General features: G+C 39.5%; 2 protein-coding genes across 3 annotated transcripts; one reads left to right on the plus strand and one right to left on the minus strand.

The window, feature by feature from the left end:
• The first annotated feature begins 107 nt into the window (after window positions 1–107).
• On the plus strand, window positions 108–11,445 carry LOC110057923 (uncharacterized). The gene is made up of 13 exons (XM_020764533.2): window positions 108–357; window positions 639–743; window positions 2,407–2,559; window positions 2,918–3,026; window positions 3,950–3,987; window positions 4,187–4,260; window positions 4,400–4,488; window positions 5,173–5,345; window positions 5,731–5,952; window positions 6,159–6,259; window positions 6,749–6,970; window positions 7,346–7,562; window positions 8,366–11,445. Exons 1-13 carry the CDS (start codon window positions 184–186, stop codon window positions 10,586–10,588), a joined length of 3,900 nt encoding a protein of 1,299 aa, XP_020620192.2. The 5' UTR covers window positions 108–183; the 3' UTR covers window positions 10,589–11,445.
• A 1,247-nt stretch (window positions 11,446–12,692) lies between these two features.
• On the minus strand, window positions 12,693–21,544 carry LOC110057846 (uncharacterized). 2 transcript variants are annotated; one of them, XM_089283375.1, is made up of 7 exons: window positions 21,389–21,544; window positions 18,587–18,760; window positions 17,833–18,100; window positions 16,617–16,804; window positions 15,610–15,836; window positions 14,631–14,793; window positions 12,693–14,038 (listed from the first exon to the last, which is right to left on the minus strand). In XM_089283375.1, exons 1-7 carry the CDS (start codon window positions 21,441–21,443, stop codon window positions 13,869–13,871), a joined length of 1,245 nt encoding a protein of 414 aa, XP_089139501.1. In that variant the 5' UTR covers window positions 21,444–21,544; the 3' UTR covers window positions 12,693–13,868. The 2 variants fall into 2 exon arrangements, with proteins under 2 accessions (XP_089139501.1, XP_089139502.1); XM_089283376.1 differs by lacking the exons at window positions 18,587–18,760; window positions 21,389–21,544 and having other exon boundaries at window positions 13,714–14,038; window positions 17,833–18,140.
• Window positions 21,545–26,247: the final 4,703 nt, after the last annotated feature.

Below are 26,247 nucleotides of genomic sequence, written 5' to 3' on the forward strand. Positions count from 1 at the left end.
ATTTTTGCCTTTCGCGCCCTTTAGCAATGTTTGCCATATAAGGAAGACAGAAGTGTCTCATGTCACACCTCGGAACGAATCAAAACGAGGCTGGCTACATTGAGTAAGAATAGAAAATGAACGAAACTTAATGTCAAATGGATCCAGGGTAAAACGTCTATCCCCAATGTCTAACACATCGATATGCAAACTTCTGTGGTCGTCTTTTTTCTGGCCTGGTTTGGATTAGCGACCACAAACGAAGAAAGCGACGAAGAAATCCATTTCACCAACTCGTGGGCGGTCCATATCGACAACGGGGACCTTGACGCCGTGAACAGTATCGCTCAAAAACACGGATTTATTAACCAGGGGCAGGTAAGCACATCATACATGGAATACGCCAGCACCTTGTCAAAGATGCAGCGATTCGAACTTGTGCCGAGCTATTTTGTTTTTACAAGAGCGTTAATCTTGATCTTGATAATCGAGCGCTTGACTTATTTGTTTTGTCGGGTCAAACGGCAAGACCAGTTGCGTTTCCGCTAAGGCTGGTAGTTTTTATTATGAAAGTAAGGACGGTACCAGAACTAGTGTCAGTTATCAGAGATAAACAAATGTCAACCTGCGCGTGTTGATGTTTTGATTTTATTTCGCAGATAGGAAGCCTTCCAGGGTATTACCACTTTGTGAAACACAACGTTCGAGAGCGATCGCGTCGAAGTTTGGACGATCATATCGAGACCTTGTTATTGGAGCCAAGGGTAAGTTAGATCCGTATATATTTTTTCATTATCCTCTTACTGGTGGATTTTAATTTGATCACGGCATCGCTACCGGTAGACACTTAAAAAGACACTCCAAAATCCGTTTGCGATTTGCGTTTAATAAATTGTTGGCTTGGGGTAGATATTTCGTAAAATACTTTCTATGTTGAAGCAAATTTTGTCCGAGTCACGGTCTGTGGGTCTTTTCAAACTGTTCAGTGACTGTAGTGACACCAGCTTGTGAAGTGCAATCGTTAAGAGAGCGGAACTCTTGTCACCGAGAAACTGGACAAGAAAATTACCGACTCGTAAAATTTGCCCCAGGTTATCTGAAAACTCTGTCTCTTTGCTTTGATTCTGGCCTGGAGATTTATTTGCCTGTCTGGTGGCATTTAAAAGTAAAAAGAAAGATGGAAACTGCGTTTTCAATTGTTTGACTTGTAACAGTCAATTATCTTATTAAATTCCCGAGGCATGTCAAGTTAGCTAAAAAATTATTTTCTTAGATACTTGTTACCATCGCGTTCAGAGGGGCCCGCCTGGGATTGAAGTCTGCTGCTTCCATGAAGTAAAAGCGTACTATGACTAATAATGCAGTCAAATAGGATTATGCAAATTACAGTGAATCGCGTTACCATAGAGAATCTAGATCTGCTCAAGCAAACAAAGCGAAAAAGATTACGAGAACTATTTAACAATGGAATCGGCGCATTTTTTGAAAGTATTTAATTTGTGATTTTACCTGATGAATTGTGATATTAGCGTTGATTTTAGTTGTTAGGTTCTAATTAGTTATTAGGTGGAATACCTGTAAACTAGCTCTCAAGCTAAGCGCATATCAACGCCAAATAAAGCATTCATTCATTCATTTCTACATTATAGTTTTGCATTTCTCATATACATATAGCTTGCATTCCCAGACGCGTAACTTAGCAGCTTAAAGGTGGATATCTACTGCTATACTCTCTATCAGAGTGTGATAAATATGACATAAGAACGGAATGCCAAGCCTCGCCTGACGCTCGGACTCTCTCTCTAAGGACGTGCAATTATCCTCGACAGAAGTCGTTTTTTTTCCCTTTTCCACTGATATAAGATGGCCATTCCGTTTGAAACTTTAAATCGTTAGAGCAGTGAGAATCGTGAACAATTTAGTACTGTATATGGAGTAAAAACTCCCTCCTGAAAACATTTTCGATACTGCAACCTATCGAGGTTTAGCTAAAACAAAATACGAGAAAGTGGTTTGGTTATCAAAAGCACAGTACAGATACCAGACTATAGCAGCCGGGGTAGAAATGCGCACCCTCCTCTCTGGTTTCCCGTTATCTTTCTTTTACTGGTTACTTTGATAGTAAATAAAGACGAAATCGGCTGGTTAGCATTGTCTTCAAGTTGCACTGATTACCAAGTATAAATCTGATCCCAAGAAATGGTTATTAAACAAGTTCCACTTTCTATCACGACGCTTCAATAGATCGAAATATAGAAATGCCAGATCGTAACAAGTCAGGTGTATGTATTCATGCCGTTTTCAGCGACTAACGGTCAAAAATATAAAAAAACAGACTTTAAAAAGACGATAGGTTTTTCTGAGTCTGTCAAGTGCTCTTGACAAGATGGTATACAATTAGTATACAATAACAATTTCATCTCCCAGGTAAAATGGGTAGAACAACAAAGGATTCTGGAAAGGAGCAAGCGTGACGTCATTCCCGGCGAGGATGAACTGGTGCAGAGATCAGTGGCAAGGTTGAGGCGCGATACCGCTGTCACTATCCGCGATCCTTTCTTCAAAGATCAGTGGTATTTGGTGAGTAATTATGTTTCGTCTATCTGGTACCAAACAATAACAGGACATAATGAATTCAAAAATGTGTTTATTCAGACAAGAATAAAGATGGCTCGATTAAAAACCTGAACTTTCTAACAGAAGCATAAAAGACGTCGTTTTTTCTTCCATGGGCTTTCAAGCATTGCATTACGTTTAAAATTGCGCGCAAAACAACGAATGAACGAAATTTTACATACATATTGCTTTTGCCCGCAAAATTTGATTCCTAAAAATTAGTATCTTTTTATATGGTCAGCAATAGAATTTTACCTCAGTATCTGTTATGACTTGGATGACCAGCTCACAAACTATTTTTCTTAATTTACCTGATCTTTAGCAAAATATTGGGCAATCTTCCGGGCCCACCGGTGTTGACATCAACGTGTTACCAGTCTGGGCTCGAGGTTATTCTGGTAAAGGTATCGTGGTATCAGTATTAGATGACGGTGAGTATAAGGTTCTCTTAAAAGCTAGCTGAATCAGCTGAAACAGTTTGTGAGAATCTTAAGAGAGATGTGAAGGAAGTTAGTATGTGAAGGAAGCTAGTAGTCTTAGTAGTCCTGTAACTAGAGCAAGTTTTAGTATCTTAAGCTTGTTCTCACTACGACATAAGCATAAGCATTAGCACGAGTAGAAAAAAAGTTTCTGTTCTTCCTGAGCTTTTTGCTTGTGCTTAGTCAAGTGAGAATGCACTGCTGTAAGCATAGGCATAATGGCCCAAAAACGAAAGCCCGCCATCTTGTTTTAATGTTTCGAAGAGGTATGGAATCGAAAATAAGGCAATTATCCATTCTGCGCAAGCCTACGTGCTTATACTTGTGTTGTGGGCGTCCTCACTACCGTTATGCTTATGCTTATGCTTATGCTTATGTCGTAAGGAAAACCAGGCTTTAAGCAAGGTGTGCTTCGTTGGCGGAGGATCCCCCTTTCAAAGCCAGTCCCCATTTCAGCAATCTAGTCCATCCTGCCTGTCAGTAGATTGTGAGGGGCACGAGCAACTGGCCCATTTACCTTTCTAACCTAAAATTTGGATCCAGGAACCAAAATCAGCTGAAGACTAATACGACTCCCCTTCCTCTCTAGTTGTGACACTATACTTGTGAGTTATTCGTTGTGTATTAAATTTGGCAGATTTCTCAATATGCGGGGATATTGAGAATAAAGGGAGAATATGGTAGGCCGGTTAATCTAGTTTACTTGAATACACCCGGTCAGGCATTGGATGTTTACTTAGTGAAGCATAGAGTATAGCTCTAAGCCCTACAGAGTTAATAATATTGATATGTAAAAGAACAATTTATGCGTTGGAAATTAATTTTCAACCAACCTACCTTCCTTCTGCAATTTTCATTTTTATTTCATTTTCTAGGGGTTGACCACACGCATCCTGATTTGAAGAATAACTACGTGAGTTAGTCATTAGTGCCTCTCTACGACTTTTTATAGATTCTATTAGTGATTCTAAAAAGTCACTGCAGAGTGCACGTGAAGTGGTCCTGGTATTCTGAGACCTTGTAATCTGAATTGGTGCACGATCTAGTGGTTCTTGAAATCAAAAAGGCTCTGCGAGTGTTATAGTAAAAAAAAAAATCATCGTTTTTTTCAGGATCCTGACGCAAGCTTTGATTTCAATGATTTTGATGGAGATCCAAGACCACGTGACGAAAACTTGGAAAACTGGTAACAAAGCAACTTCTGAATTTTACTACTTGATAAATTCAAAAGGTGTCTTTAAGTTCTAAGGAGTGCGGTAGTTTTGAAGATTTTATACAATAGTCTAAATCATTCTTTCTACAAATCGTGTTTCCTCTTGCGGCAGCCACGGCACAAAATGTGCAGGTGAAGTAGCGGCTCAGGCGGATAACGGCATTTGCGGAGTGGGAGTGTCATTCAACGCCAGTATTGGAGGTATGGTCTTCATATACAGTTGAGCTCCGCTATTTCGACTTCTCAGGGGACGCAAAAAATAGTTCGAAATAGCAAGAGTTCGAAATAGCAGAAAGTAAATGACTGAAGGGCGGACCCGAGGGAAATGGCTTAGAGTTCGAAAAAACGGGGAATTCGAAATAGCCGAGTTCGAATTAGCGGGGTCCAACTGTACTAATTATTTTTCGTTATACAATAGTGATTTAATTATTGACCCACCTTACGTTTTTGGTCGCAGATTTGTGATTTATTTTTTTGTGAAATATTCAATGTCTTTTTGTGAAATGTTCATGGCGTTGTTGTGCTCTGTGTTGCCGAGTTGAGCAGCGAAAATTAAAGTTTGCTCTTGTATGTTTGGAAACTGTCGTAAGCCTGAATCAAGCACTTTTAAATATAAAGGACTAAATGAAAAAAGTTTCAAACTTCCCGTAATTATTACATCCGTAGTCATCAGGTGATATACAGGAATGCCATAGGTTATCAGACACTTATCATATAATTGGTTTCGTAGATTCAACCAAAACTCAATTTATATACGTAACTCAAAGTGACGCTGCCTTGTTCAACAGTGGCGGGTCATGTTTGTCACATTTTGATCAACACTTGATTACAAAAAAATGACAGTTTGCTTCGACACAACTGACTGATGCTATAACATTTTTGTAGGTATTCGCATGTTAGACGGTAAAGCCACTGACACACTTGAAGGAAGCTCACTTAGTTACCGCTCAGACTACATCGACATCTACAGCTGTTGCTGGGGCCCAAAGGATGATGGGAAGAGATTCGGCAAGCCTGGTTATCTAGCAAGCAAAGCGCTTCAAATTGGTGCTGATCGGGTAAAGAGATTTGCTGGGCCATGAGTGTAATGGTAAAAATGATAATAGGGGACTTTGGATCGAGATAGAGTACGAGAACTACTTTTCAATTCTAGTTTGCAGGCCTTTCCAGTCACATTATCATGTCACATAACCATCTCATCTCATGAGCTACTCTCTCTACCTAAAACCAACATCAGGAGCGAAGGATCCGGAAACATCACTGGTTTGAAATTCGAAAATCATACACAGTGTACTCCAAAGGTCCATGGTCAAGGCCGGACACCTGAGGAACGATCAACCAAACACTGTGAAAGCTAACACACATGTGAAGAGCCTATTAACACGATACCACATGTACGTAAAGCTTACTTTTGCGAACATCATTTCATATTTTGTTCTCCAGGGTCGCGGCGGCAAAGGTAACATCTACGTGTGGGCGACTGGTAACGGAGGTCTGACAGATGATGACTGTAACTGTGATGGTTACACCACCAGTATATATACCATATCGATTGGCGCCATCAGTGACCACGGTCTTTCTACGTATTATACAGAGACGTGTGCGTCCACCCTGGCTGTTACGTTTTCTGGAGGATCGCACAGAGAAACCGCAGAGAACAAAGTGGTAAGTTGCTTCAACAAAGTTATTGTGAGAAATGCCTGCCTAATAAACTCCTGAACAGACTACTGACAAGCCACCAATTAAATCCGAGTATCGTTGCACGGAACATCATCTATTTAGACTGGAATGTAATTAACTGTCGCACGCCACATTTTTCACGTCCGTTGCACCTTGCTGTCTAAGAGTTTGCTTGATTCATTTTCTTGAAGGTCACCACTGACCTACATCACAAGTGCACTGAAGTATTCAAGGGAACGTCATCAGCAGCACCACTGGCCGCAGGGATGTTGGCTCTCGTCTTGGAAGCAAAGTAAGTTAAAATAGCTCAAATGTTGACGTAGTAAATATCTACAATAGTTTACGAACGATCGAATTTTGGAAGACTCAGATGGTCGTCAAATGGTTTAATAGACCAATCAGAATTCAAAAAAAAGTAAGAGATATTCTATTGGCATTGGTAAGCACGAGGAACGTTACGTAAGCCAAACCAATGCAAACTAATGCATGCTACGCCGCCGTTAATACACAGTTCGAGAACAAAAGTAAGCTCAAAACCAACTGAAGCCCACGAATCTTCTAAATGTCATCATGCAAAATTGCAGGCCCTTTCCAAAGGCGCTTTTAGCCTCTCCTTCAAATATAAGATTAGTTCTAGTCTAGCGCCTTTATAAACAAGTTTGATGAGCAAGAGGAGTTACCCTTAAATAAAAACCATTTCCACATGAAATTGTTTGCGACAGGCCTCATTTAAAAACAAGCGGCATTCAGTATTGAAATTTAACCTGCCGTTACATTTAAGTCCTAAGCTAACATGGCGTGATGTGCAGCATGTTATCGTGGAGTCGTCTCGGGTAACAAGCCCGCTGGACGAGGGATGGAAGACCAACGGCGCAGGAAAACGCTACAATCACAAGTTTGGCTTCGGACGATTGGACGTGAATAAAATGGTTGACAAGGCGCTGAAGTGGAAGAATGTGGACAAGCAGAGAGTATGCCATGGTGCTGCACACAATACAACAAGGTTTGTAGAATTCTTTCTGTTTTTTTAAAGTCCTCCCGATTTGGGATAATGGATTGATGTGGTACCTCTATGAACAAAGGAAACAAATTCATGGATATCTAAAAAAATAAATAAATAAAAATACAAAGAGAGTAATTTAAAGCAACTGTAGGAATCCTTGATGCCGGTTAGTAAGTAAGCAAGTAAGTAACTTTATTTAACCAGGGTAGCCCAAAGTGTCTTAACCTAAACCTTTATTCAGGAAAGAAAGAAATCAACAAATCATAGGTTGAAACAAGGGAGTGCAGAAGAATCCCAGCCGTGGCGTCTGTTCTGAAGAAGACGCAAAATTTCTGTTTATCTTGTAAACAATGATCGTTAAATTTTAACCGACAGATTTATCCCAGCTTCTGGAAGCCTCATTCTATCAGCAAACACGTCAGCATGTTCAAGCACCGCCTCTGAAATAAGAAGACTAGAACACGTTCAACTTAACGTCACTCTGCAGCACCGTCACAGAGGAGATATCAGTATTACGCTCATCTCTCCATCCGGGACAAGAAGTAAGCTGCTGACCACCCGAAGGAATGACCATTCGGCCCGAGGACTCAAGGTGATAAAAAATTCAATAATTGTAGTTCTCCAGTTATGATCTCTGAGATCGATGCTGTCGTATGGGTGACGTCCTCGTAGTGGTAATCCGATGGTAGAAAGCTTGTTATGATAACATAGTACGCTTTGTTTAACAAAGACAAAAACCAAACAAGTGAAGGAGATATTCATTTCAGAGGCGTTTTGCCGTCACAACTTAGTTCTTCCTTTGGCATCTCTGATTTGATTGATATACGCGAAGACTTCTGAACGGACAAATAAATAGAACATTTCGTTGCTATCCTGGATTTTTGACATCCAATGCCTGAAGTTGTTCGGCATGGGTTTAACGGGGGAGTAACAGTTATAGACACATTTTCGTCAGTGGGTTAGTGTTCAGCATTAGACTCAACTAGTGTAATAATATTTGTACCGTTGCAAAACGTAGACAGTGGAAATTCTCAAGCATGAGTCAGATTTGAACTTTTTTTTTTTCCCAAAGGTGTTCTCAGCCCGCTCTCAACATCACCGCGTGAGATTTACCATCGAATTTGTCATCTTTTGTATCGTGAGAAAAAATTTTCCAATGTTTATCAATCACCACTCAATGTTAAAAAAATTGCCTTCACTTTTAGATTTTAGAGTTTGGTAAGGTCCCCGTTTAGTCAGAATGACGTTTTATTCGCGTTAGGCGATGCTAATGGTTAGGAAATGTTTGTACACAAGGAATACACATATCAGACATATCTACAATTCTACCTTTTGTTGTGGAATGACCTGCTGCTTGCACTTAAGCTTCTCTAACAGATGACTTTATTTCCTTAGAACTGGGTTTTCATGACAGTGCACTGCTGGGGTGAGGATCCTAGAGGTTTATGGACTGTGATCGTAACCGACAATGACAACAATAATCGTGAACATTACCTGGAGAAACTCACACAGGGTGACGAAGAAGATGTTACTAGAATCTTCCTGGACGACACAGGGAAACATAGTCAAACTGGTCAGCTGTCATCCAAGAAGGACCATGCGAAGGACCATATCTTGAAAAGCATGGAAGATACAGCTGGGAAAATCTTTAAAGAAAGCAGATTTGTCAAGTTTGCTCATGGGAAGAAGTCACGGCACGTTCGTAATAGCCCTCGAGTAAAGGTTACAAAGAAAGTAAAGCATCACGCTAGAAAAGTCAAAGAAAGCAAAACTGCCCATCTGAAGAAACATTATTTGAAAACTAAAACAAATAGCAAAACTAAAATAAACAAGGAAAAACAGAGTTGGACAAAGAAAGTCATAAATCCAAATCCAAATGTTATTAAAGTAAAGCAACCAAGAAAGATGTCAAAGAAGCACGCAACCAATAAATTAACGTCGAAAACAGTGTTAAGTCAAAGCCATCAGAAGCTAAAAGCTCCATTTAAGAAGCACGACAATGGTGGAGAGAGAAAGAAACCTCATAAGGCTTCAAAACAAGAAGTAAACGCCACTTTAACTATGGCACATAAACTGACGGGCCCCTTCAGCAAATCTAGTACATCTGCTTTAGGTAACCTAAGTAGGTCTGCCAATGCCACCACAGCCCTGGGTCTCATTTCACAGTTGATATCAGAAATTCAAAAAAATCCATTGGTGACAAAAATTGCTTTGGAAGCACTGAAAAATCCTGCCATAGGAAAACTATTTGGCATCGATTCTTCCAGGGACACGGCTGAAAACATTCAGGAAAGGCTTTTGCCGACAGCAAGCATCAAACAGAAAACACAAGGTTTAGAGAATGGGTCTGAAAGTAATGGTTCAGGGTCACATATATATACGAGAATTGTTGATGGAGACAATGTTTCTAATGTAAAGGAAAAATCCAACCATCTTGAAATGGTAACACCAGGAACCATCAATTCGATTAAACAGAAACATTTTCAAGTCTTCAAGATACTTAAAGATAATGAAGAAGACTACAAAAATGATGTTAGCGGAAGTGGAATTGAAGGAAGTGAAATGTCGGGGAGTGGATACTATTTCGATGGAGGTGGGTCCGGAAATGAGGAGAACCTAAAAGCTGCCAATCATCAACTTATAAACTGTGGTGGGTCAAAGAACTGTACAGGAACTCACAGTGAAGACCCCCTTCTTTCTGTTTCAAACAAAGCACAAAAGATACTTGAAAAGGAAGAGAATTCGTACGAGATATTTGACGAGGATGATAAGGAAAGCCAGAACGGTGAAGGAGATGAAGACGAAGTCTTTGAAGATGGGTCAAGACCCGTTGGAAGTGTTGAAGACAGTGAAGATCTTATCCCAGAATTTGGGTTTGATTTGAGGGCCATCAATGAACCTGACTCATTCCTTTGTAATTTCTCGGCGGTGTTAAGCAAGAGATCATCAATTGTTACCCAAAGGGCGCGTTGTGTAGAAAATGGCACAATCGAAAAACGCAATGATGAAAGAGATAAAGAAGACAAAAATCTGGCTCATTATCTGGCAGTTGATAAGTTAAAGTCAGCTTCAGGGGATTACAACCTGGATAGCGGTGATGACCAATATGGCAGCTCTTCGAAGATTGATGATGATGGTGATGACAATCAAAATATCAGTCAGGATGATTCAGATGAAAAATACAACGGCAAGGACTTGGAAGTTTTGCAGGAAGCTCTGGAAGATCAGCTCTCTCGTTTGTCGAAGGATCCAGCATCAGAAAAGTTCAACAAGGAAATTCTGGCCAGAGTCCGCGACGACATCAAACGCGGTGATATTGACGATCTGGAACTCTTAGAGGCACAGATCTCTGGCGGTAAAACTGATCTTTCCAGAGTTATTAGAAGTAGCACCCCGGAAGACCACGAAATTGATGGTCTTGATGATGCCACACAAGAAACACCAGTAATATTTGAAGGATATAATGAAGAAGGCGAAGACTTACAACGCAGAAGGATTTCACACCAAGCACTTAAAGAAAAGCCATCACAAACTTATTATGTCAACCCAGATAAATATGGAAAAGTGAATTCCGGAATATTAGAATCGTGGACGTTGATACTTTATGGAACTAAATAGCCTAGTTTGTTCTAGCGATTAGTTTTTCTTAGGCCTGCTGTTAGAATCGATTAGAACGTGAAATTGGTCTCGGGATCAATTCAAGGGATTTAGATATATAATATAGGGAAAACTTTTTTTAGTGAAAAAGAGTTTCTGGCAATGTTCTCGCAGAACAGATACCTGTTTATTGAGTCTCTAGAAGACGTGATATATGTTAGTTTCAATGCGAAATTGTACAATTCAATTACGTTCAGGCACCCTATTTTCGTCAAGGTGATAGCGCAAGTTAATTCAAACCAAATGACAGACAAACGTTTTGTGCATGAGTTTAGATTGGAAACACTTGCCATTAATTTGTGTAATTTCTTTTCAGTTGCTTCATAATGGACCCCAGTATCGACTAGTACCGTGAAACAGCAATCTTTTCTCAGGGTCAGGTTACAAAATAAGGCATTTTCTATACTCTCACCATTTCATCCATGAACACTGACCGTAAAAAAAACAACAAAACGATATCAGTCTCAAACAAAATATGCTCTACAGTTAAATGGCTTTTGTCTGTAGAGGGCAATTGCAACGGAAGTTAAATTAAAGCGAGTTAAATTCAATGTCCTACATTTTCTATGTATCGAGAAGAACCATGACCCTGACACAAACATATTTGAATACGTTTCAATATATAAGGTTGAAAATAAGTATTAATTGTTAGATCTTAACTTGGGCTCGTTTAATTGGGCCTGCATGCAATAATGAAATGGTCCCGTTTTTTTTTTTTTTTTTTTGAGGGGGGGGGGGGGGGGGCTTTAATTGAACAATTTGAACAATGAACTGTTTTGTACGATGTCAAATCGAAAGAATAAAGAATTTCTGTGTAACCTGACTCTGATTGACTCCCCGTCTCAGGGACTGCATGCATGTGATACAGTGTTCATAGATCACATCGCAATCTGCTGCTTACGAGCCCCCTCGCTTATAAGTCCCCTTCCCCGGTTATAGGCCAATCTACATGCAAACAAAACATCACTTCCGATTACAAGCCTCCCGGATCCTAGGCCCCGCCACCCCATCCTAAACCCCTTTAATACGAAGCTCTATAAGCCTAGGGCATATACAGCGACAGTTTACGATATCTAATCTTATGTATCGCAGGTTTTACCACAAACTCGTGCTAAAAGCCCGGGGCTGAAAGCAAGTGGTGGAAACTGTTTTGCCAATAAAGACTCCTGAAGATGCACTAGCATCTACAAGCACATTATTTCACAACTCTGCATGAGCCCGCAATTCACGTTCAGCAGTTGGATTCACCTGTTCGGGGAAAAGAAAATGCCTAGGAAGACTAAATACCACACTTTGCAATCAGCCGATTGAGTGACTAGTTGGGGTAAAGAAATTGCTTGAGATGACACGCTTTGCAGTAAAATACAGTTCTACAAGATATCGTTCTCCCCTGACTCCGTGGAAAAACTACTTATCGCTCGACTAATTATAAACTTCTCTTCAGTGGTGTGACAACATATTTATGGAGAGTCCATGCAGTTTGCGCCGGACACTGTTCGCTCGTACGACTTTCTCGACGAGTCAGCAACCAGCAGTCTCAAAGGTAGGGAATACTTTGAGTTGCTTTAAGTTTATACTTCAGCTTTGGTATTCTGGAAAATACACACAGCGCGGTATTTGTGTGGAACAGAGGTTACGGATAGGAACTTTTATAACAGAATCCATGTTAAACTAAAGGACGATCACTATTTCGTATTGTATGCTTGAAATGATGCACGAAAACGGGAACAGGAATTAAAAATCAAGCGGCAGTTGCCATATGCATCAATACCAAATTATTTAAGTTACTCGAAAGATTTGAGTTGTAATGAAACCAGCTTAACAGGTTTCTTTTGCAGGTCACAGGTCACAGGTCACAATTAAAAAGCACTCAGTAAAACTCGCGACGTAAGAATTACCCGCGGTTTATCGATGTTTCCATGCAACAAACCTCAACTAAATATGTTTTACTGTATAATTTTAATGAAACGATTTCTGGGGATGGTATATGTACGAAATGGGTTGAAATGTAGCTTTCAGACATGTAGTGTTACATATATTTTATCGTAATAAGATAATTCGTTACTGTAGCAAATTGAACTATTTTATTTCTATCTTTTTTTGAAATCTTCACAACGGGTATGTACTAAACAGAAGCAAGAGTGTCCCCTATACCTCTTCTGAAAGTTTCAAAATGGGCGCCATTTTACATCATTGGGGATGACATCCAGTTCAGCGACGATGAAATAAACCAAATCAGACAAAGAGCCTTTGCGTTTTCTTGAAGACAAGAAATCACATCAAACACTCAGATCAAAACCCACAAGAAGACGTTATTTACATTTTTCGCTTTTAGTCATAGCAAAAGGACTTATTCCTTTGTAACGTTTTGCAAGAGTCGGGTTACACGTAATTATCAGTTGAATTCTTGAAGTTGGTTCCCGTCAACCTGGATTAATCGATGATTTTCAGCAAAAGTTAATGTCTGGTCTTTGCACCTGTAGTTAGCCTGCTATTTGAATGATTTTGCGGTTCCTCATCTACATTTTCAGACGGAGGGATTCCCTGGTGAATAGATGTTACCATGTTGCATTTTCTGCCTTGCTCCCAAATTTTTAATTCCGTTCAAGTCAATAGTAGAGATATCTCTTATTTCTTCAAATCAATCCAAAAACCTATCACTTGTTCCCTTGTAACAAATGAGTGTTTCCTTGTTCAACTAAACTCCTTAAGGTCTGAGAGGCTTTCAGACAAGAGCTTTTTTTTTCACAGAATTTTGGCTACTTTATATAACAAAAACAAAGGTAATCATTGTCTTAAGCTAAAGCTTTAAGAGCTTAGCTTAACTGATATATTCATATTTTTTTACATGAGCAGTGCAAAACTCTCCCTAAAGAAATAGAGGGAAAACATTTTAACATTTTTTTAAAGTAAATTGAAAAAGTTCTTGATAAATTTTGAGCGATTATTAATAATTTAATCATTTTAGTTTGAGTCTAGTTTGATATTCTAATTTCATTTTTGTAGTTCATATCAAATTTAGAAAACCTCCTCCGTGGGAATAGCGAAACAATTCTGGGAAACATCACTTAGTTTACAACCATCGCTCCTCTTTATGTTCTTTATTTTTCTTTATTTTTATTTTTGTAACACCTTAATTAAGAAACAGATGAGAGTGTTATATTCCCACTTTATTTTAAGCACCACCCATAGGTCGCAATTATTATAAATGCACCAAACTATTCAAGCAAGCTATCGGTAATCAGCACTTCACATTCACTGACCAGTCACACACTTTAGTCTCCGCATTGTACAACTGACCGGGTGGACAGTTGTTCTCGAACATGACACCACCATGGCACGTGTAATATTTGGAACAATCAGATGAGTTTGGATACTGACCATCTGGTTTCTCTGCGCAACCAGAAGAAGCTGCATAATAAAAAAAAAAAAAGAACATGAACCAACAAAGAGCCAAAGAGATTGACAATAATGCTAAAACTACTACTAATCCATCAAGTCCAATCAAAAGAAATCACAATCGACAGTGCTTTAGACATCTGATTGTAATTTGTATAGATTTCGTATTGAATTTCTCCGATCAAGAGATGATGATGTAAGAGAACACACACATAGATGCATGAACCTCTTCCAAAGACAAGTTTATCAAATCTATTTGTAGTGGACTAGGCAATGGCTGTTTTAAGAAGATTCGCCTGTTGTGTTATAGTACGTGAAAAATCTGGATCCTTCAACCAGCTATGAGATCTCAAAAACTTGGGAAACGTAAGTATCACGTGTTACGAATGTAATAGCAGATTCAAAAAATTGTCTTAGGGAACTTTGACTTGTCCTCCAATATCACACCATATCTTGTTCTGATTAATGTATTCTCCTACTGGTGTTTGGAAATGTGATGAAACACTGCCTCCTTGTTTTTTATTTTAAATACATGAAAAATTACAGAATACCTTCCTTCGGTTTTAAGTACATTTGTTTCAATTAATATGGGTCATGGCTGTACCTTGTGTAGTTCCTTGACCTGGGCCAGAAGGCCTCACTATTAAGGTGTCTTTCAAAAGAGCGAACACATGGTCAGAATATCTGCTCCCATCAATAATGTTATTCTGGTCCCAAGAGACGTCCCACAGCATTATCCCGCCAAGGAATGGCTTTATTTTTAACTCCTGCAAAAAAAAAATTGAACGGCTAGTTTTGAAACTCAGTTGAAAGATTAGTTGTTTTAATGTGTTTGAACATTGCAGCTGAAAACAGCAAAGACAAAATAGGTTCAACAAAAGTCCCTAACGGACTTCAGCGAAGGGAATTCAAACTAAAGGAAATCAGTTTTGAACTGGAAACTTGCGGCACTGGGAACGAGAATGTCCTGTCAATCTATTTACAGTTTCATACATCAGTTCACAGTTTTATACATCAGTGTTTCACTCTGACATGCCAAAGGCGACAAGTCTTGATATCTACATTAATATGATGCATCAGAACCCTGGGTTACTCCTTTATATGTATGGTCTATATAGATATGTGTGGCCCCAAAGGGTATGTTTTTTCAGCCGTTTTGGTCATAAATAGAGTATCGATTTCGGCCATTTTGGTGTTAAATAGGATATGGTTTTTGTACCCTAGTCTTGAACTGGGTATGTTGTTTGGAAGAAGCTACTTTTCCATCATTATCGATAAGACCATAAACAAAAGCCCTTCAAAAGTTATTTTTGGGGCCACTCTGTCAGCCGCAACGGTCATAAGTAGGGTATCGAATTTTTTGGTCTGGTCACAAATAGGGTCGGAGAAAATCGCAGATTTTGGTCATAAATACTAGTAAGGGGTTTTGGAAGCGGGCCTCACACGCCCACCAATTTTTTCTGGGAGTACTCCTCCTCTCCCACCCCCCACCCCCACCCCCGCATCAAAACACGATAGTACTTTCCTTAGCCAGTGAAGATCCTCAGTAAACATAAATGAAAGATGACATGAAGCTAACAAACCTCATAAATGACTTGCAATTCTTTGGGTGACCTATATTGAATGGCGTCACTAGAGGCTGAAGCATGAGCTGGCAACCCAACAAAGACCAGAGGCCCATTATTTGATCGCGCAAAAGACAGCCATTCGCCCAAAGTTGTAGGGAATGACGTTTGATTACCAGTGTGACAATAATTGTTGTAGAATTTAACGAAGAGGTAGTCAACATACTCGCTTGCCTCCTTCAAGGCTGAATAAAAATGAAAAGAAGGTTATGCTGAAACATTGATATCGAAACAACACAGCATAAATAATTATCAGTTTTCATTCTTATGGTTGGGTACTAGACTCTGGTTTGTGATGTACTGGTTGGCAGGGTCATTGTGTAGTGATCTTTGGAAGACTCTCCACTTATAGTTCCTCTATTCCCCCAGGAATCTAAACGGGCCACAACGACGTAAATGCTGGGGCAACCCTTTGCTTTACTTGCATTTTACTAGAGGGTCAGGTTTGGAAGTAGTAATACTTCTAGACGCCTCGTTGAACGCCAGCGTAATGTCTCATTAGGCTCGAATGCTGACTTCACGTTTCCCTGTATTATAGTACAGATTTAGGACAATGGTGTTCGTTTACCGTACCTAAATTCGCAATAATATGCCAATAAGAAACCATCTCTACTGCCATGGTGTCCTGCGATTTCCAGTGACTGACCTGATATGGCTATGATATCAAGCTATATCTGATGGTCACTTAGCCCAATTTCAGGTACGGTAAATACCTAATCGTACCTTTTTTAGTAGGCTTGGCAGCTTATCAGGCTTGTTTCGTCTCGCCATGGGAATTTTGGCATGATTTAATTACTGGAACTATGTCTCAACCAAACTCGCCTGCTATGCCATCGAAGCGTGCCATAAAGGCACTATTGACTATAAGTATCGCACTGCGCGCGTTACCGTGAAAAGCCCCGCTTAACGGCGGACAAACGTGAAAAAAAGGAAATGTTCTTAGGGTACTTCATAAAGGGTTTTACCAGTTCCTTTTCGTTCTGGTCCCAAATTATGGTCAGGATACGGACATTGAGGTGCGGCTGTTATCAGATAGCTTCTCTTAGCTGCGCCTGTCTCGGAATCCATGAGTCTGCGTAGTTCCCGTATGAAATCAGGATAGAATTCAGGCCGGCCCCCCTCGATACTGAGATCCACACCGTCCATTACTGCCCTTTGGGGATAAAACAAATTATCATGATTAATCATAATATTTTGTTCTGCAAGCTCCCATTTAACTTCGTCTAGCTGTTAAAACTATTTTATAATCGTGATGCATACAGTGTATGATTGAACCAAATTTCATTAATCTTAATCAAATAATCAGCTGAAAAATGGGCTTGATTTTCGCTTCTCTCTCTTTTCTCCTGTAGCGACTGGTAATAGGATCGAAGCTAAGGCAAATTTTACACTAATTAACTTTATCTTTGATCTTTCAACGAGAATTGAAAACTTACTTTTGGGCTTTCAATATGTAGTGAAATCGTCAACCGTCATCTGTCCTGGTCAATGATTCGTCTCGGTTGTTGGACGAGGCTAAAATTGTACACTGGCAGCTGAGCAGTTAACCCTCGGACGTACAAGGGGGTGGGATGCCACCCTCCCATAAGGTATTTTCGAATTTTTGAAAAGACGATTTACTGTAAGGGGCTGAAACTTTTCATTTATCCTCCCCAGAAATTTTGATATGTCGCCTGTGCGTCTATCATTTTTGACGTTGCCATGGCAACTGCAAAGCCAAAAATCAACTTTTTTGACATAATTCTGTAGTTTTTACAGTTTACTACATCAAATTGCAGAAATTGACGAATTTGTATATTGTATATTTTGTATTAATTTCCGTTATTTCTTGACTTTTTGATAGCGGATCCAAGATGGTGGGTCATATGACGTCATGATCAACAAAAATGGCATCAACTTGTAGAGCAAGCCCAGGGCTATCTGATCAATGTAAATTTATTCCGCTGTACCTCAACAGAACAAAAACCCAAGGGGGATTCCATCAACCCCCCCCCCCCCCCACCTTGCACCGCGATGGGGGTATGAATTAGCTTGTACGTCCGTTGGTGATTAAGAGAAACAGGATTCAGAGTAGGGACAGCTATAAGCCCATGGACTCCTTTTGATAACAGAGTCAGCTTTGACTCTGACTGGGTTACACTGGATTAAATACAGAAAGGTGTTTATGTGAATATCGCTTACGATCCAAACGGTCTGAGGCTAAGCTCCTTTGCTCTTCGATCTCCGCCAAGAAACAAGTTGTATAAGGTCTGGGCAAACTTCCTTGCTTCTGCCGGAGAGGCAAGAGTTCCATCCGCGCCTATTCCTCCGATAGAAATTAGCACTTTCTTTCCAAGACGTTGACATTCTTTTATTCCTTCTTCAATTTCGCGGCAACGGAGAAGGTAAGGGTTTGTTTTGGAGATACTCTGAGTACAGTGATCCGCAAAGTTTAAGGCAGGCAAACGATCTAAAAGAAATAAAAAATACAAATATATTTTAATGTACATTTTAAAAGTAACCTAAAATATACGTAGCAGACTATAATAAATTATGATAACTAAATCTTTGAACGGACTGTAAATGTTTAAAATAACAATCGAAAAGCTTGATATTTTTGTAAAATGCTTTTTTGTATCGTTTTGTTTCGAAAGAATTGGCCAAGCCCTTACAAGTTTTTCGTTTGCAATCCATCTTATTTTCTCGCGCAATAATCCCTCATGTTCATTTGCTGACGTTTTCTGCCTTAGAAAACTATTATTCTGGTCTTCCTTCCACTGGAAGAGGAAATTTGTACGTTAGAGAAATAATTTTAAATACCGTGACACTGCCCCTCAAGGGTGTTTTCTGACGGGAAATCTGCCGATTGTACAAATAACTGATTCTCGTAAATATTAGCAAGGGACGGAGATTCGACGTTTGTTACAAATACTTTCTCAGTTTTTTTTAATTTTACCTTGATTTCTGGAGTCGAAGAACGTGTTGAGGAATGCAACATTCAAGATGTCATACTTGCTGGTCTGACACACTTCTTTCAGTGGCTTCTCCTTATCATTGCCCGGGCGGGCCGCGGCGATATTCTGACCCCAGTACCCGGCTAATAGTTGCCGTCCAGTGCTCGCAGTAGCAGCTGTTAATTAATAAACAACAGAAGGGATAACTTCCTAATGCCCTGTCCCCAGTTCAATGCACAGGTGATGTGGTCTGCGATGTCTTAGACGTAAGAAGAAACATTAAGCACTTAATGACTGGGCCGAAGGGAAACAAAACTAACTGTTTCCCCCGGGACCAGTCATTGAGAATTTTGTGATACCTTCCAACTCAAAAATGGTAAAATACATACATACATACATACATACATACATACATACATACATACATACCTACATACCTACATACCTACATACCTACATACCTACATACCTACATACCTACATACCTACATACCTACATACCTACATACCTACATACCTACATACCTACATACCTACATACCTACATACCTACATACCTACATACCTACATACCTACATACCTACATACCTACATACCTACATACCTACATACCTACATACCTACATACCTACATACCTACATACCTACATACCTACATACCTACATACCTACATACCTACATACGTACATACCTACATACCTACATACCTACATACCTACATACCTACATACCTACATACCTACATACCTACATACCTACATACCTACATACCTACATACCTACATACCTACATACCTACATACGTACATACGTACATACGTACATACGTACATACCTACATACGTACATACGTACATACCTACATACCTACATACCTACATACCTACATACCTACATACGTACATACGTACATACGTTCATACGTACATACGTACATACCTACATACCTACATACCTACATACGTACATACGTACATACATCACTTTATTTACCCTCGGATTTCAGAGTAGCTTATGCAGCTAATATCTCCGAGCATTTAACCATCAGATGAGAGACCACCACACCGGGAACTACGTCCCCTACTCTTTTCGATTAGTGTGTGGGTTCTTTTACGTCCCACAGAATTAATTTTGAAGAGTTGTGAGACGGGGCCTACGGTTTATCGTCCTTATCCGAGAAGACTAGAAAGTCTAACCATTTGCAGATGTCATTACAAAGGCAGCACTTTCTCCTCAATTATTTAAAGACCCTGAGTGTTGGTCCGGCCGGGGTTTGAACCTGCGACCTCCCGCACGTCTAGTCCGGTGCTCTACCACTGAGCTAACCGGTCGGTGGTAAAAAATGCGAAGAAATCGTTTGCTTGACGCCGGCTGGCTCACAAATTTGCCGCGGTTTCAAGGAGGACGACCTGATCACATGCGAGTTGAAAGTTCAAGTTGTTGTTTCCCTAGCTAGGGAGTTAGGAAGTTTTGACCCACGACACGTGACACGTTCTCCTTCAATCGGAAAACGCATTTGAGTTGGGAGGTATGGCGACATTGTTTGTCTAGGGGAGGAGAGGGATATATTTTTTTAAAGGCTTGAAATTGCATTTTAAAGCCTGAATGTCTCAATACTTCTTTTGCCCGAATCTTATCACAAGTATAACTTCCAGCGGTGAAATAAAGCCATTAATTAATCGGCACTTAATTTGTCCTACTCTGCCGAGGAAGAACGACGGAGCTTTTGAAGTCTGGTAAAGGTTTGACTAATTTTGGTAGGACTAGAAATCTAGTCCGCACTTGTAAAATGGATTTGTTGACAGATAGTTTTGCAAAATAAACATCAAGTTTCCTTTTCAATAACTGACTAATTTCTCGCGCGCTGATTGGCTCACTTTTATCATCAATAAGAGTACAGACGGATAAAATGTTAATTTATGCAAGCTTTCAAGTTCAACTTTTAGCTGTCAAACTGTCAACGTTTTAACCAATGAGGTTTTATGGACTTTTTGAAGTAGCCAATCAAAAAGCGAGAAAAGCTATTGACACTGTTCTCGTCATTTTGAATAGAATTCACTTATCTTTGTTTACGGTAAGTTTACGGTGTCTTTTCCCCTCATTTATTCCCGGCATTTGACCATTTTGGGGTCTTGTTATTGTAAAAAACAAACTGACGTCAGTTGTTTATGCGTCTGTCATCTTTTTGACGATAAATTTCATCATAACATTGTCAAAGTTTACAGCAGAACCACTCGCCTGCGGATCGTGGTTCCACAGCCACTTTGACAATGTTATGACACAATTTATGGTCAATAAGAGGACATACGCATAAAAAAATGACGCCAGTTTGTTTAAGTGAGGATGGGCGCTTTGATAGTGGCCCGCCTAGATTAGCACTTGCTATCCGCGGACCAAATAACATGTAATCTTAAAATGAAAGGAAAAGAAAAATTATTGTTGTGATAGGTGACTCTCACCCTCGCCAGCGACTAATGTCAACTAGTAGCAGATAAATACAATTGTAAAGAAGACGTTAAAGACTACGAGTCAACCAATGAGAGGCAGTTGTATTCGCAGGCTGATGGAGTGGTTGTTACAGATTTCTTTGAAGCAACTACAGACATTTAGGTGAGACATCAAGAGCATTTTTTTGAACTGATAAAAATCTTCCTCGCGACTTTTGGCATAAGCGTTAACAATTCACCACAATGCGAGAGTCAAAGAGTAAAGGTCATGTTAACGTCTTCCTTGCATTTGCTTTGTGTGAAGTTCAATAACTCTAGGAGATAAAAGTGTTTCGGCTCACCATTACTTACTTACCATTTCCAACGTTGCAGATTAGAATCGAGAATAAAATCCTCCTGAATAGATGCATGACTTACTGAAAATGGCAGCATAAGTTATTTTAGCATCGAATTTCAACTTAAGGGAGATCAATATTTAAATCAGTCCTACACTGTACTGTTTTAAAAGTAGGTCAATGGGTAAATAAAAAAAAACTAAGGTACGTTATTCAGTCTGTCTTTCGCATGTTATTTATAATTATGTTTCCTCACAATATAAAGTGCTGTTAACTAATCTCTCATGTCATGTAAAACAATTTGCATAGCAAAAGCAGCCGCAGTTATCAACCATCACGAAACTTCTAAAAGATACTAAAAGATTGACCCCGACCAAAACCAAGGTAGTGGCTGGAAGTATCGAGTGCTAGATTAGGTTAGCACTGAATCAAAGTTTTTTGAAGCTGATAGTACGTAATCTTCAAAGTCCTGCTTATCGTGACCATATGAACCCACTCACAGAGAAAATAGCCTTTTTTGACAAAATAAAAGCTTTTAAGCAAATTTACATAGCAAAAGAAGCAGAGACCCGCCCCCTGAACAGATTGAAACAAGTCATGGAATATTCTACTCGTGTCCGAGTTGTGAGTCAGATCTCTTTGTGTACAATTTAAAATTTGTATTATATTGGCGAAGCCATTAGCAATATAATCAACGTTCCGTTAATAACAAAATGAGATTCATAACACATACATGTACTTCGCCTTCTTCGAACTTGTACTGAAGTCGTTTTAATGTTTTGGTAGAACTGATTAAAACACAGAATATCATGATATCGGAAAGACGATATATTTGAACTGCGGATAAAGATGTAAAGACATGAATGACCATCGCAGTTATGTAGTTATGGAGGCAGCGTGGCCGAGCGGTTAGGGCGCCGGACTTGAAATCCGGTGGTCGCGGATTCACGTCCCGCTTTAACCATTCCGCTAGTCCCGAGTTCAGCTCCTCGATCATGCTTGTAAATAGCCAACTTGTCTACTACCTTATTATGCCTCCTTATTATGTTTATTTGCAATATTTGATTCTTTCAGTTTTTTAAGTGGCATACCTGAAAACTAGCTAGGTGTTGCTAAGTGCGTCCACCACTATAAACATTTTACATTTAACAACATTTTTTTAACAACATGCACGCAACTTTAGCAACCGTGAAATCATAGTTCGTGAAGGGGACCCCTTTACTATGGTGAAATTCAGCGTTAAACGAGATGCGAGGCCTTGACCTTTGATGATGTTAAGATCATCGCAGTTATGTACACGCCTTAGGTAGCTGTGAAATTTAAGCCTGAAAAAAAAAATTCAATTGCAAGTGATTATATGAAGAACATATATTTGAATTGAGGGGGAAAACGTAAAGACAAGCATAATCGGGTTCAAATATGTGGTCTTTCGTATATTCACATTCAATGGCATAAAAATTGGTCTTATAACTCGCGATCGTGCAAATCCCTAACCGCTGAGGGTGCGACTAGCAATACTTGAAGGCTTAACAATGTTGTATTAGACCAGTTATCAATGGCTCAGGGTGGAGACTACCATAAATAATGTCAGTGAAAATACAATCTTGAGTCAGTGTGACTGTCATAATGAACAGAACACAAAACACAAATATTACAAATTTTAACACAAAGGCTGATTATCAAATGCACAGAAAGGAATTGAAATTAAAATGTTGTTCATTCAGAAGGCACTCAAAAAGAAGCAATAGCGAAAATAATAATTGCTATCAAAAACGAGAAATGAAAACAGGCATACCCGGTAAATGCAATTTCTCTAAAGGCGCTGTCTTTCGGTCAAGCTGATTTGAATCTTCGATAACTATGAACACTCGAAAGAAACTACCTCTTCCCCAGGTCGCGCCGTTGGTTTCACCGGCAAAGAGCAGGAAATTGAGAGCGCGGTGCAAACTGAGTAGATGTTGAAACACCGAGAGCTTAACAGCCCACTTTCGTTTTATCAAAATTTTCGCGAGGCTTTCTGCCAAAAGTCTAAGCTTGGTCTTGTTTTCTTTGTATTAAGTCAGAGTATGGGAATTACCAGACAAAGCGATCTTCGAATTCTACATAAGAAATCTACGTAGCAAAAGAAGCCGAGACCCGCCCCTTAACTGGCAAACGGCATGGAATCATTCACTCGTGTCCGGGTTGTACAAATTCTCTTTTGTGACGGAGCCATTAGCAACATAACCAACGTCTTTGTTAACAACAAAATAAGATTCATAGCATAAATTTGTCCTTTTCGAATTAACTTGAAAGTCGTTTTAACGTTTTGGTACAACTGATTAATCTTAATAAGTAGTTTCTTAGAAATCGATTTTGAAATAAAAACTAGCGCTAAAAAGTCACGACATTTCGACCTCCCCGAGGTCATTTTCAAGTGAGTAAAATTTTCTAAATGTTAAAAACAAGTTATAATTGATAGAAATGTGGCGAACGCTAAAATGTGGTAAAATATGTGAAAAAGTGTTAAAAATATACAATGGAAAAATAAAATAATCTTAGCTAGAATTGCTCTAAACAAATAATTTGGCGCGAATTGAATCGCACTGTTTGTTTAGCGTTGGTTTCAGTTCTTTGATAAAAAAAACATTTCAAAAATAAGGCAGTCAAATTTTGCTCACTTGAAAATGACCTCGGAGAAGTCGAAACGTCGTGACTTTTTAGCGCTGGCTTTTCTTTCAGAACTGATCAAAACACTGAATTTAAGCGAAGCAATTTCTTTACCTGGTATCATTTGACGAAATAGCTTCATGGAATTACCTGCTAATAGGGTAAAAAGCTTGATGTATGTATGTAAATATGTAAAAAATGTAAAAATGGAGGTGGTTTCTTTCGTCATTTATTGAGGGCCATACTAAACACTCATGCAAGCAATGTTGCAGTTATTGAAAGCCTCATTTGACGATAAAGCGCATTTCAGTATGTGATATCAAGAATTTTTATCCTTTTACGTAATAAATTCCAACCTGTGATTCAAAGAACAGTTATTAATGGTCGAGGTTGTGGAGACTCGCATAAGCAATGTTCGTGAAATACGATCTTGCATCCGGAGTCGACTGTCATGATGTGCACCGACAAAACACAAATGCTACCACTAAAGTTAATTTCAAAGGCGCAGAGCGGAATCAAAATAACAAAAATATTTCATTCAAGACTAATAGAAGCAATCGGTAAAAGGAATTATTGCTATCAAGCACGAGAAATGATCACGAAAAGTAACATACCCGGTAAGTGTGGTTTCTCAAAGGGGCGCTGTCTTCAGCTGATTTGAATCTTCGATGACTATGGACACTCGATGAATACTGTAAGGCGCCGTTTTGTTTCACCAGAAAAAAGCGAGAAACAGAGGGCGCGGTGCTTGCTGGTTAGATGTTGAAATGCCGATATTGCTTTACAAAGCGTTTTCCGCACAGAAGTGAAAGAAAAGATAACGGCAACAAAATCAGTCAGGCGCAGGAGATCTAGTACCCAGTACCCTTCCAGGGAAATGCGCGCGCAACTGTTTGAACTTTCTACAGAAGCGCTTCTAGATCTGTGGAAGGGTCACTCAAGAGTCAAATTTAATAAATTTATCAGTCATCTGGTGGTCTGGGACTCACTCTCTTGGGCCTGGGACTCAGTTTGCTGGCTGTGTGAGTCTCAGGCTCACTAGAGTCTTATTTCTAGATACATCATTGTTCCACGCGAAGCGAGGCCGGAGGCCCAATGAGCAAGGTTTACGGTCATGTTTCTTGTAGCGTTTACGGATATGACTTTAAGCTGCAAGAGTAAAGGAAAATTTTTATATGACACGATTTTAGCCCCCCTCGAGAGCATAATGAACATCAAATAACCCTTCTTAAGATTCACATTTAATCGTGGCTGATGAAGCTCGGTGGAACCGAACGCCGGAAATATTCCAGTTTTAATAACATTTTTTTAATTGCGCTCTGAGTACAAGAAATTATTTTATATTTTAATTTTTAGATGCTTTTGTAAGATTTTTATTCAATAAACTGATAAATCTAAAACGTAATCATACCAGTTCATACACAAAACGTGATTTTGTTGGATTACGCAACCACAAATGTTACGTTTTTTAGGGGGTGGGTCATGTAATTTTCATCTTTCATTTTGCAGTGGTTCACCGGCTCATTTTTTTGCCAAATGGAAGGGGTGGATCATGTGTTTTCTATCCTCCGCATTTTCAAGTGCTCCGGGCCATCCCCTCCTTCTTATACTTTTTGACTGGTCCCTTACTTTAGAATAATATTTTGAACAAAGCCAGACAATGGTTACAGTTCAGCATTCAAAATGACAACGTGGATTTTACAGCACGCCTGATGTCACTTTTCCGAGCCCAGTAAATAACAGGATTTATGGAGGAATTCACATAAACAAGACTATTGCTCCACAACCACAAGCAACCAAACCTGTCAGGAAAAAACAACCGAGATATATCGACAGCTAGTGCTGGAGCCAAGCAAATCAAAAGCACAGCGATCACTATGAACATGTCAATAGCCGCTCTCTTTTCCCGCCTGAATATAACGGATAAATTATTTCCTGAAACGACCTCCACCACCCGTCTGTTATGACGACGAATGGCAATGAAGATTCCGATGTGGTTTACGATCGACACAATGAGCAGAACCACACCCAAAGCCATGATCATGATAAATGAATGAAATCCCGGCAAAATGAAAACATTCAAACTCAAGCACATCAGCCAGGTTGCTCCAGACAAGGCAATGGACATCACGGCCACTGTTGATAAAAACAGATCCATATTTCAGTAATCGATCGTGTATTTGCTTTCGCACGCAATTTTATTAAAATAAATGAGCTACTACTGCGCTCT

Source organism: Orbicella faveolata, unplaced genomic scaffold (assembly GCF_042242905.1).
Source record: "Orbicella faveolata isolate gen_17 unplaced genomic scaffold, um_ofav_v1 contig_12, whole genome shotgun sequence".
In the NCBI taxonomy this organism is placed as follows: Eukaryota; Metazoa; Cnidaria; class Anthozoa; order Scleractinia; family Merulinidae; genus Orbicella; species Orbicella faveolata.